The 12,620-nt window shown below is 36.8% G+C and overlaps 1 protein-coding gene across 1 annotated transcript in view; it reads right to left on the bottom strand.

Moving 5' to 3' along the window:
* Nucleotides 1–11,251: 11,251 nt before the first annotated feature.
* The window catches only part of CLCA1 (chloride channel accessory 1), a 28,919-nt gene continuing 27,550 nt past the window's right edge, over nucleotides 11,252–12,620 (bottom strand). Inside the window, exon 14 of the mRNA XM_036890313.2 lies at nucleotides 11,252–11,873. Coding sequence (XP_036746208.2) covers nucleotides 11,485–11,873 — 389 coding nt within the window. The 3' untranslated portion in view covers nucleotides 11,252–11,484. The remainder of the gene's footprint in view (nucleotides 11,874–12,620) is intronic.

Genomic DNA, 12,620 nt, shown 5'->3' with positions numbered 1-12,620 from the left:
AGACACACTTCAAATGATAATATTATAACAGTTCCAAAATTACCTATGTGTAAAAGAAAACATGATAAATGTGTTATACTTGTAGCAGGTAAATGAAAAAGACAAGATCAGTGGACTCTGAAAGATTTTATTTTGCTTTATTATAACTTTACACAATAGTTCACTAGTTCAAAGATTGTCTTAACAGAACTCCTTGTCTCTTTCCTGATTCCTCCCAATATATTCTGCAGCACCCTCTTTTTAAATAAACCATGATCTTGTCCTCCAGCATTTTTACTATCATTCCCCCATTGCCTACAGGATAAAGCCCAAGGTCTTTGGCATTTTATTCAAGGCCTTCCTTGATTTGTAGCTTAGCTACTTCCTCATTGCCTCCCTACTCCTCAGCCTACTTCCCTCTCCTCTTCCTGCTTTGGGAACACAGAAATGTTTTCACTTTTCCAAATGGACCATTCCATCTCTTGTTTCTGTGCCTTTCCCTATTTGGCTCTTTCTGATTGGAATTTCCTTCTTCCCTTTCTATTTGTCCTTCACGACTTAGATGAGGTGCTACCTCTCCTATGATACTTTCTCCTTTATACTCCTCTAATTATATTACATCATATCTCATCACATTAAATTGCTTTGTCTTCTTGACTAAACTGTAAGCCACTGGAGGAGCAGCCTCCAGCATGGTACCTCTCATACAGTACAAACTGTGCTCAATGGATAAACTGAATCCAAGTCTACAATTATGTTCCAGGTGCTAGATGGTGCTAGACTCAGACCAATAGGTAAGAAACAAAAATTTAGGAAATTATGTGTACAAAGGTTATAATGAGTTATTTATTCAGCTCAAATTTCTTCTAGTGCATTTCAGATGAAGTCTAGAAAATGCTTTAGGAGCAAAGAATTTGTTCTTTGGTTGAGTTAAGAAAGAAACATTTCCACAAATCAGCTTTTCTCTATCTTCTCTGCATTTAAGGACTTTTAAAAAATCAGATTGTGTCTTGATTACTAGTTTAAAAAGGGACAATTGCAGATTCTCAAGTAATTTAAGGACAATTCCAAAGGAACATTGGCTTCTTATAGAGATTTATGTCATTGTCAATGAATTAAGTCAAAATATGATAGTCTTTTTTTCTATTAGACCTGCTTTTTTACTTGATTTAAACCATTTCAGAAGGTAATTTTTTTCTTTTAACACAGAAAAGGAGTAAGAATGTAAAGTGTCCAAAGCCACTTTCAGGATTCTGATTTAGTCTTGTTAGACTCTCAAACCAGCTACCCCAAGATGTTAGGTCACCTGATTTAAAAATCATATTTATTAAAATAACTTTATTTAACATCTTTTATAAGAGTGGGAGATTCATTTATATGTAAATAAAAAACGGAGAATTGAGAGTTTTCTAGATCACAAAATAGGCTTCTGCACTGTGGGAAATGAGTAATTTTAGAGCCTTCCCCAGATTTTCTGCCTATCCTGTTGCTCATACGATTATCAAATACTCTGTACCACGTTAGGTAGACATGGTTAAAACCTGTGGAAAGACAGCCCATTCTATTGGATACATCCAACTAACTGATACCCTTCTTATTATTGTGTGCCATTGAATCGGTGATTTACAGGACACTTCATAGTATGTAGTGAAGGAACCATGTTGCCATAGACAGACTGAAGAAATAAATACCATTGAGTTGGTTGAATTATTATGTGACCTGCAATCTCATTGACTTGGGTTATTCTAGTGATACAGTAATTTTAAGGAATATGGCTTCTTGTGTTTATGTTGAAGCATTTCTCTTTTATCTTCTGAACATGAGGCAGTACTGTTACCAAAGCAGCAACTATCCATTTGAATTTTCATGAAACTAGAGTAGCCAAGAGCCCTTTCCATTTGGTCCAAAGATTTACTGGAAGGCAGCCAATTGTTTCTACTTCAGAAAGTAACTCACAGAAAGCTCAGAACCAGCCCAACTTCAGATTATCCAGGATCCAGTGCAGTATTGTTTTGTTGCTAAGGTTTTCGATCCAGATCAGGTTCTGAAACTATCTGGGGGATGATTTCCTGAAGTCTGGAATGGTCTCAGGTGGGCAGATGCATTAGGCTGTTCTGGGAGAATGAGTCTTAGCCAGTCTGATACTTCTCATTAGTATTTCTATTGTATCTGTCAGCTTCCATTATCTGTAATCAATCAGGAATAAATAACATGACTGAACTTTTCACTTAACTGACATCTAACTCACTAAGCAAACTTAATTTTAACTGATTTCATGCCTCTCTTTCTAAAAGGGAGTATATTGAGTAGGATTTATTGAAGATAACTTGGGTAATGTAATGGGACCTGAGTGAGTGCAGGTTCCAAGAATCTTTATGGATGCCCTCTGGTAGGCACCAAGATCACATACTCCCAATATTTAGCCAAAAGGACAAACTTTTTATTGAGGCACACAAATATTTTCACAGAGAGAAAGTGCCAGATTTTCAATATTTTAGTTATTTCAAAAAAGTTCATATGGTTATTAGTTATGGAGCAAGGGAGTGAAATACAACAATACAAACTGCTAGACAAACAGGTTATGTTATATTAGCAAATTTGATCCACATACTATCATTTACTTGGCTTCTTCTTTGAGTGTGTCTTGGTTTTTCCCCTCTGTGGCATCTTTTATTTACTGTTCAAATTAGTTTAGGTTCAAACTTGGGATCATCATTCTCTAAATCAACTTTTGGGGTCTCCCCTGGAGACCAATACAGTGTTCTTGGTAATCTGCTAATCTCTGTAGACGTGTGTGGTGTTTCGTGGGCCTTTAGCCTGGGACAGTGGCCCCTGAAGGCACCAATGAATGTTGTCCTTATGTTGCAGAGATGAATATTATCCATTTTCCTCATTTCTGCCTCTTTTCTGCCATCCCAATATCCATTCCTTGTTGCCATGTTGAATTTCTGGCAACACTCTTATGTTTTTTTTTCTTAACATGTTTTCACTTTTGTCTGTGTAAATTGTTTCTCTTTTAAATGTAAAATCTTTGTTCTGATGATAAATAATATGTTTATTCTAAAAAAATGGGAAATATTACAAGGTTTGAAGAAGGAAATGTTAATTACCCATTATCTTATAGACACATTTTTTTCTTAAGCAATTAAGGACATATTGTATATTCAGTTTTGTAAACATTAAAAACTGAACATATAAACATTGAATGACTGTTTTGGAATGAGAAGAAAGATGATGATGGAGGTGATGAAATAATAAATATTTACTTAGTGATTCCTCTGTGCCAGGCAATCCTGTTCTAGCCATTCTGCTTATATTCAATCAGTTAATCTTTACCTCGGTCCTATGCTGCAAGACTGTTATTATTTCCACATTACAGATAAAGAAGCTATGGTACCAAGAGATAAGTAACTTGCCAAATGTTCCATAACTAATGAGTATATATATTTTTAAAGCATTTTCTAATGTCAATAACATATTTCATAAATCCTATTTTAAGTGATGAGTAGAATTTCATCACATGAAAACATCATAATTGACTATTATTGTTAGAGAATGAAATTGTTCCCAATTTGGTTATCTTTCAGATAATGCTGGTATGACCATCTTTGTTGGTAATTTTAATTATTTCCTCTTGATGGATGTCTGGACATTAACTGATGTGTCAAGGGGTGAAGATTTTTATGGGCCTTGATATTGCCAGTTGCTTTCTAGAAAGAAAATGTCCATTTATATTTCATCCAATAGTATTTGAGAATATACACCTCATTTCACTTTACAAGTATTAACATTTAAAGATATCTTTGTTAGCTTGAAAAGTAAAAATAGTGCTCTCTATACATTTTTAATTTTGTTAACATGGATTTTGTTGTTACCAATCAATGGGTTTGGCAATAAAAACATTTGGGCTAGAAAATACCCTCATTCTCAGATGAAGAAATGGATTGAACCAATTAATCCTAGTGCTTAGGATATTCCATTTGTTATTCTTGGTTACCTCTGTCACTGTTTGTTACTCAGGATCACTGATTCATTAGCAGGTTTGCATATTTGATATATGACTTTCCACATAGATCCAATCCCATCCACTAACAAAACCGCAACAATACAAACTGCTAGACAAACAGGTTATGTAGTATTAGCAAATTTGATCCACATACTATCCTGCACTAAAACACAAACAAACAGGCAAGCTAGGCAACGAACTCTATACGTTAAATAAGCAAATTTGATTGACACTCAATTCTGGAGTTAATAGATATGTTGAGAACACTCTTTTGCAACAATTCTTCTGTGAGTCAGCAGGGTTTTCCCCTAGTTTACTGGTTCATGGGTGTACTGTAAGTGTAGATAAGGAAGAAACATAGGACATTGAATTAAATGTAAAATATTTCCTGCGTAGGGAAACTTAGCTACATGATAAAAAATTAGGTCTATAATGGGAGCATTTAAAAATTCTTTTCTGAAAAGTAAAATGCAAGGAAAACTGGCTAATGTGAGGTTTTTGTTAGTTATGTCAGACAAAGTAAAATGCTATTAAAAGTCCCCATACTATTATTCTAGAAATATTTATTGATCATCTTGTCTGGATCAGTTTCTTCAGTTCCACCTGCCTGCAAGTAGACCTCACTAATATAGAGATAGATCTATGTACAGAGAGAGGTGGTTCAAAGTAGCAGAACTACCTGGGTTCCAAATGCTGACTTTGTCACTAACTAGTGGGTGACCTTAATCAGTTTGTTGGACCACTCTTTGCCTCAATTTCCTTATTTGTAAAATGTGGATAATAATATTACCAACCTCATAGAGTTTTTGTGAAGAAAGAATGAGATAATAGGGTACAGCAGAAGCTCTTACAGCAGTACCTGGCATACTAAGTGCCAAGTATTAGCTTTTCTTAATATTACTACTAAGTAATAACAAGTATTCTTGTTATTTCACATATGCTAATTATTTTACTAAGAAAATTTCCTTGTTTCCTTTCTCTTCATCAAGCTAATGTTTTATGAGTAGCATTTCTGTAATTGCAACTATGTTTCTGGAGCCAGCCTGCCAATGAATCAACCTGCAAGAGCCTCTTGGCTATGGGGAAAAGAACACCTGACAATCTGAGGTTTGTGCAGTGTTGGCCCAGTTCATGCTTCTGTTTCAAGAGGGAGTTGGTAAACTGATTGAAGAGGTTGGTCTCCAGATTTCAACTCACTGGTTTACTTACTACTTGTCACTTACCAGTTGAAACTGTAGGCAGATTACTTAACTCTGAGCAGTAGCTGCCCATTGATGCAGCCTTTTGATATGACATTCCTTCACTTTAGAACGCTGTGGTCTGGCCCTTTGCTGGCTGAGTTTCTCCCAGGGCTGCCTTCACAGGCGTGACCTGGGTAGTCACATATGACCCTGAACTCAGAAAGGTCCTGTGCTTGGTTTAATGCTTTGCTGTAGTTGTCTTGAAATCTGAAACAATTTTGATTTGGAGCTTATGTTTTGTAAGTGAAGCCTGATGGGACAATGGATCATGTCTTTAAGTAGAAGAAATACATGCAATACGTGTGTCCACCCTTTCGAGCCACCCGATTTGCATAATAGCATTCAGGATATCCCATAAACACAGAATTTGGGTGGACCACTATGCATTGGACTTCAGTGAGACTCAAAGTGAGTACACGGTAAACATGTTACATCTGCAAGGGAGTTGGCGGCCCCCTGACAGCCCTGAGAGGCTGTGCTCTCAGACCCAGAGCTTTGAACTCACAAAGATGGCAGTGACATTCTAAGAAACACAGATGACCCAAAACTTCATTGTAGCCTTTCCTGTTCATGTTATTTCCCTTTGTTAATCAACTACTTATATTGAAAATGATGACAGAAGGAAAGGGAAGAACAGGGCAACCATAGCTCCTCTTCCTTCCAGACTTTTGTCACTCACCAATGAGCCACAGGTAGCGACCATATAGCAAGATGTGAAACAAAGCCACTTGACTCAGTTTTGTCTGGTGTTTTGACTATTCTGGCAAAAATGGAATACATGTGCATGTATAAGCTACAAAATAAAAATTGTGTATTCCACAAGTTAAATGCTTAAATTTGCATTTGAAACTGGCATTGTATAATATAAAGATAAATGGTAAAATTTGTCTTTAAAATTTGTAATTTTTCTTTATTTAGAAAAACTTTAAATAACAAAAACACCATGACAGATGAGAAAAATGAAGGGAAAAGCTTTCTATATTATATATATATATATATACACATATATATATTTTAGTAGCTTCAATAGTATTTTTATTTTTATATTAAATATATGTATTTAGCTTTAATAGCTTTATTTTTTTACTGCTGCTTGAACAAGGGATCCTACATATTTATGTTGCACTGGGTTCCCCAAATTATGTAAGTAGCTCTGCCCTCTTCCTATGTAATTGACACTCCTTCTACAGTCTGCATGGCCCAGAACTGATTGGGTGCCAGGGTCAGTTCTCTCCAGGGCAGACTGTATTAAAGGTGTGTGCACTTCAAGGCTGGAGTGATGGACAAAGGCAGCTGTTGATGTGTGTTTGGGCTGCAGAGGGCACACCATGAGCATGAGGACCCTCGAGGTGAGGACAAGGTGGAGAGGGTAGGATGGAAAGAGGGTGCTCCATGGTCCATCTGTTCCTGAGCTGCCATGTTCCAGCATGACACTGACAAGAGGCCAGGAAGTTTAAATTTGAACCTGGCCTTCCAAGACACTATGAATGTCTGTTTCTCAAGATAAGACATAAACACCTTTTAACAGCTTGTTAGCCTAATTTATAGTGTTTGTGTATTTAGATACATGATATGTGATCTCCATTTGTACTTTTGTCTCAGGCCCTTCAAATATTAGGGGAAAGCCTGGATATGAGTATGTGAAACACTCCATGTTTGGCACTTAGTGAAAACCCTGTAAATGGTGGCTACTACCAGCACCAAATAATATGACCAATGATGATAGTAATAGTGTAACACCATTCTCTTCTTGGTCAAGGCCCTGAAACCCTACTCACTGCTCCCTCCTCCTACACTTCTCCCTCACACACACAGTTGGTGGGGTGGTAGTATTCTGCTTTCCAACCCCCAGATACTAAAGCCTTGCTCTGCATAGATGGGCCATCTGGATCCTAATGTGCTGCCCTGCATCCCGCAGCAGCACCCCAGGAGTAGGATGAGGTGTGGTCCTGTGCCTGCCTGGATTGTGCAAGAACTTGCTGTGCCCTCTGCAGTTTGGGTTGTGCTGTCCATTCTGGAGCTCATCACTTGCTTTTGTTTTTTTCCTAATGGATTTGGAATTACTTTTGAAATTTAGGAAAAGATTTACCTGTAGTGACAGTTTAAATAGGCTAAGAAGACCATTTAACATGTTTCTCTTTTTGCATTGGGTGTCAGGAATTGGGCTAAATAGATTTTTCTCCATTACAATAACTGTGCTTTGCTTAGGCTTTCTAATTCAGTAATTTTTTGTCCTCATTATCTGATTCTTACCTGGATTGCCATCTTTGACTCTTTCTGTGAAATTTTACTGTAAGCCTCCTTGAACATTGTTTTGTTAATTTGCCTTCTCTTTCTTTGTCTTAATGAATCACTCTAACAAACATGCTTGGAAGTCTGAAACCATATAAAGTTATTTGGGGGCAGGTATAATTCATTGAAGCCATATGTCAGGTAGTAGTGCTTATATGCTCACTCTCTCTCCCTTATTCTTTTGCTGGTATTGATATCATCAGATTATACTCAAGTGAATGAAAAGAATTAGATCTCTAGAGTCATTCCAGATTGCACCTGGCAGTAGATTTTGCCCAAACGTGTAAGATGTAGTATTGTTTAGAGAAATGGAGTTTTGATTAGGGTTATTTTGCTCCTTTTCTATCCCTTAAAATTTTATACTAAACACATATATTTTGTAGCTTTAATAACATTATTTTTTACTGCTGTTTGAACAAGGGGTCCTTCATTTTCATGTTGCACTTGGTTCTCCAAATTTTGTAGCTGTCCCTGTCCTCTGTCTTTGGGGTGAGACGTGCCTTCCTTATTGTATACTTAAAGCCAAGCACCATGAAAGTGGAAGCATCACTTCTTTTGGTATAGATTAGCTACCAAACCATGGGCTCTTAAAATAGATGTTTCCCCTAAAATAGCACCTATATATTATGTGTTGTTAATTGTGTTTGCTTGTGTATATGCCTGATTGGCCATAAACTCCATAAATGCCCAAACTATATCTGGCTTGTTTTTACTCATTGTATCCTTGGCGTCTACTATAGTGCTTGGGACACAATGTGGACACTTAAAAATTATTTGTTGAATGGATACATGAATGCCTCAGGCACACAAACAGTATGCTTAATGCGAAGCTAGAATTTTGAGGACAGGTATAAAAAAAATAGATGAGGGAGTTAAAGGATTTGTTAAAAGAGGACTTGAGGTCATACACCAAGACATATAGAGCTGTATAGAGGAAATAATGGACTGGATAAAAAGAGACAATCAAGTGAAGAGAGGTCATCATGAAATTGCAAAACCTGTTCAGTGGGTTAGGAACTGAGTAATTCAGAGTTAGGAGGTTGTGGCCAGAATAGGTTTCTGGATGTTAAGGTTTCATAGGTGGAGTTGTTTTAGACTATTACTAGGTCCAGATTGTGTCAAACAATATGAAATTGACAACATTCTATCATTTTTTATTTATATAAAGGCACTTGCATGAGTTGATCCATTAGTTTGCTAAAGCTTAGTGGAGATGGGGTAAAGGTCAAGGAATTTTGAGGCTAAGGTATTGATTGACTTATTCATATAGATTCTGATACAAGGCACAGTGATTTTAGGAGGTAATGGGGGAGAAGTGTTGTGACCCAGAAAACTGTCTTGGATGAGATGACAGTGAAGAGAAGGGGTGAAGGATGGCATGGATCAATAACATAGGATAAAGTCTTTTACAAAAAAAAAAAAAATGAGACCATAGTAGCAATGGCCTTTGGAAGTTGCAAAGGATGCTTGGAGAATACTTCTCCCCACCCACCTCTGGTACTTGGGTATTAGAAGAAGGAGTTGCCACTTCTAGAAGAAAGGGAGCCTTCCAATAAAAGTTCAGGCTTGGTTAGATGAGGGAGGCAGAAAAAACATCCACAGAGAAGTGGGGTAAAGCTGTGGTTCCAGATGAGAAAGCCTAGGTAAGTCAGACCTTTAGTTGAAAGTCCTAAATTATCAAAATCTAGGGTACATTTATCAGATTTACCTAATCAATCACTTAATTGACCTATCAGAAACTAAAGAAAATTAAGGTCATTGTAGGGTAATGATGTCATAAAGCAAAATTTTGGCTTATTTTTTCATATATGATAGTCCAGATCCATTCTGCAAGAAGCCGCTCTATATCCGGAGTACCTAAGAATGTTTTCCTTTGTTGTTCTCTACTGTCTTATCTACATGTTGACATTTACCTCTTTTCTTTGAAGTAACATCACACATACCTATGTAGTTCCCACTATATTCCATGGTGCATTCCACTGAGTTCAACCAAATGGGAAATTCAGATCTCAACAACTGACATAAAAATTCTCCAGGTCAGCCCCATGGCATCCATGTTCTATGGCACTGAGCTGTGGCCTTGGACTCATTTGTCCACACGAGGCAGGTGAGTGGCCCTCTAGTTAGGTATGTGCCCTCGTTTGGTTTTGTAATTTTCAGAACACTTCAGTCAGACCCTCTGTCTATTTGATTGACATGCCCTCAATAAATAATACTGAATTTTAGCACAGCAGTGTTTTCCTAGCCTCAGAACTTTCTGCTATTCAATTATTATAAGAAACTTGTGTGTGAGAAAAACTAGTCATAGAAAATGGCCTAAAGAACTTAAAATACAGTCACTCCAAAATTTATCTTTGGTGCAAACTTAAGAACTACTTGCTAGGCTTGTATTGTTTGAGCCCTTGTGTAATTGTCTTCTCTGAGAATGCTGGGTGTCACTCCATTGCAACAGCACAGTGAAGTGTGATGGCAGTGAAGGATGTTGTGATCGGTGCTATATTAAACTTTGATTATTATATGACTGGTATTCAGGCTGCACAACTTAATATCTCAGTACCCAAATTACTGAAGATTGGAGATAAGCCTTCACAGGGGTCTCAACTAGAAAAAGCCATGCTTCTCCTAAACTTCTGGTTTGTTTTTCACTGTAGACTCTTAATTTTGTTAGTCTCTGTGTATCTCCTTTGTTCTGCCTGCTCAAAATAAAATGTGTGTCCCGGCTGTAGCAATTGTATAAAACATTACAGTAAGCATTGGATACGCTGAACCTTCCTCTTGTTTTTATTATATATTCACTTTATTTTTTTGTTCTTTTATAATGTAAATCCTGTTTTGAAGTAAGGAAAATGTATAAAGAAATAAATTTGTAGTTTATGTAGAAACAATCTCCTAGATATTTTGTTTTCAGTCAGAGCCACCAACATCTTGAACTCATTATGTTAATGAGCTCAGAACTTGAAACACCTTTTCCAGGAATACTTCCCTTGGAGGCCCTGGAATCTGTGATTAGTTGTTAATGGGGACTGTCATACTGACAAGTCTATTTGGCTCCTTTTTACCTTTTCTTCTGCTTCCTCTTTTATCTGTCATGCCACTAGCCTCTCCCAACTTTATTCAGTTCTTTACGTGGTCCTCAAAAAGCTCCCTTTCCCAAGCACAGCTCTGATTATATTGATCTCCTATTTTTAAAAATTCCTCAAATTGACTACAAGAAAAAGGCCAAACCATACTCATCTTTTTGTATTCAGGACCTAGCATAGGCCTGGGATATACTAAGCAGCTGATAAATGTTTGTTGAATGAACTGAATTGTATTATGTAAGATAATTCACATAAGGCATTTGTAGAGCATTTGGCACAAAGTACACAAGAATATTTATTCTTCAGTCACTTTCTTAAAAACCTGGACTGAACCTACCTCTTCCACCTCATTTTCCACCACTGTGGGTTTAAGCAAAAATCACTGGTTCTTCTAATTTCATGCATATAACATACAGTTCTTTGCCTGTTGTAGCCTTCATCATGCTGTTTTATCTTTCTACAATGCCGTCTTTTCCTTATCTATCATCCTTGCCCAAATCTAGAGAAAGGAATGCATATCCTAGTGATGTTGATCTGAATCTCCTCTGTAAGAAACCATGTCTTTTATATTTAAATAGTTTGACCTAGTTGGATATTTCTGGCATCTTTCACATGCAACTACATGTTCTTTCTAATTGGCAAAGCTCTTAAAATGAATTAAAACATAGTTCCATTTATTGAAGCAAGCACCCCTTCTTTCTAGTATTCAAAATCTTTAATAAATGACTTAACAGTGATTAAACTTCTGGATTTGAATAGTTTTATACATGTGTATCCAGTTGTTTAGCATTTTATTTCATTATATCTCCCTCTACAGGAAGTCTAAAATACATTGTAGACATTTTTATAGTGAAAAGGATGGATTAATTACTTATCTCACAAAAACTTAGCCCAAGGCTACTGACAGCTGCAGTTCTCCTAGCCACTTCCACATAATTTTTAAAATGTGAATACCAGGAATGGTGCTGTTGATGTTAATATCAGGACAAGGCAAAGAAGGACTAGGTGTCTCTGAAGGAGTTGGTGGGGGAATAAACAAAGATACTCGTGCAATGTTGGAGATTTCTGACTTCAAGTTGACCTTATCAATAGCTTGAATAGCAATGAAGAGATCTGTGCCATTTTCAAAAGTGATGTTTTCTGGTTTAAACACAAAGACTTCCTCAGAGTTGGCTTCCTTTGGGATGAGATCAGTAGTGTTCACTTGAAGTGAATCATTGAAGTTGTCTCTGAGTTCAAGAATATTTGTACTTATTCCAATGATATACTGGTGAGCTAAAGAAAGAAAAGGATATGAAGACATTAACTGTAGTTCTCAAGTCTTAAAGAAGTTTTGAAAGTCTGTTAGAAACTATATCACCATCCCATAAAGTTCCAATGAATAAATATAATTGATAGTCCATTTTTACAAGTGTTAGTATACTTTTTACATTCTTGTTTGTGTATCTTGACAGAGTGATAAATGCAAAGCTGGATCAGGCATGAGCTAAAGCCTTGGTCAGTATTTCTGGGCATAGTGCCTGGCTGAGAGAGGAGGTTGCTTAATTAGTGCTTATTTATATTTTGTTATTTATACAGGAGATTTTGGTACCAGGCTTCTCAAACTTTAATGTGCATACAAATCACCCAAGAATCATAAAATGCAGACTCTGGTTCAGTAAGTCTGGAGTGGGACCTGAAGTTCTTCATTTCTAAGAAGTTGAATTTATCAATAGCTTGAATTGCATGAAGAGATCTGTGCCTTTTTCAAAAATGATGTTTTCTGGTTTCTGTGATGGCCATACTGCAGTCCCAAGACTATGCTTTTAAAGGCAAAGTCTAGGACCTAAGATTTCTGCCAAAGGACAGCTCTCCTGTATAGATATCTATGCCCTGTTCCCAATCCTCTCCATGACTCATGACTGAAAGTGCGAGTTCTTGAGAGACAGTTTGGCAAGATTTCAGGAAAAAACTGAATTGTCTGTTCCTGGTTGAAACTTCTTACAACTAAAGTAGGCAGGTTTTTCATATACAAATCCTTTC

The sequence above is a fragment of the Manis pentadactyla genome, chromosome 4 (genome assembly GCF_030020395.1).
Source record: "Manis pentadactyla isolate mManPen7 chromosome 4, mManPen7.hap1, whole genome shotgun sequence".
In the NCBI taxonomy this organism is placed as follows: domain Eukaryota; kingdom Metazoa; phylum Chordata; class Mammalia; order Pholidota; family Manidae; genus Manis; species Manis pentadactyla.
This window is presented reverse-complemented; position numbering and strand designations above follow the sequence as displayed.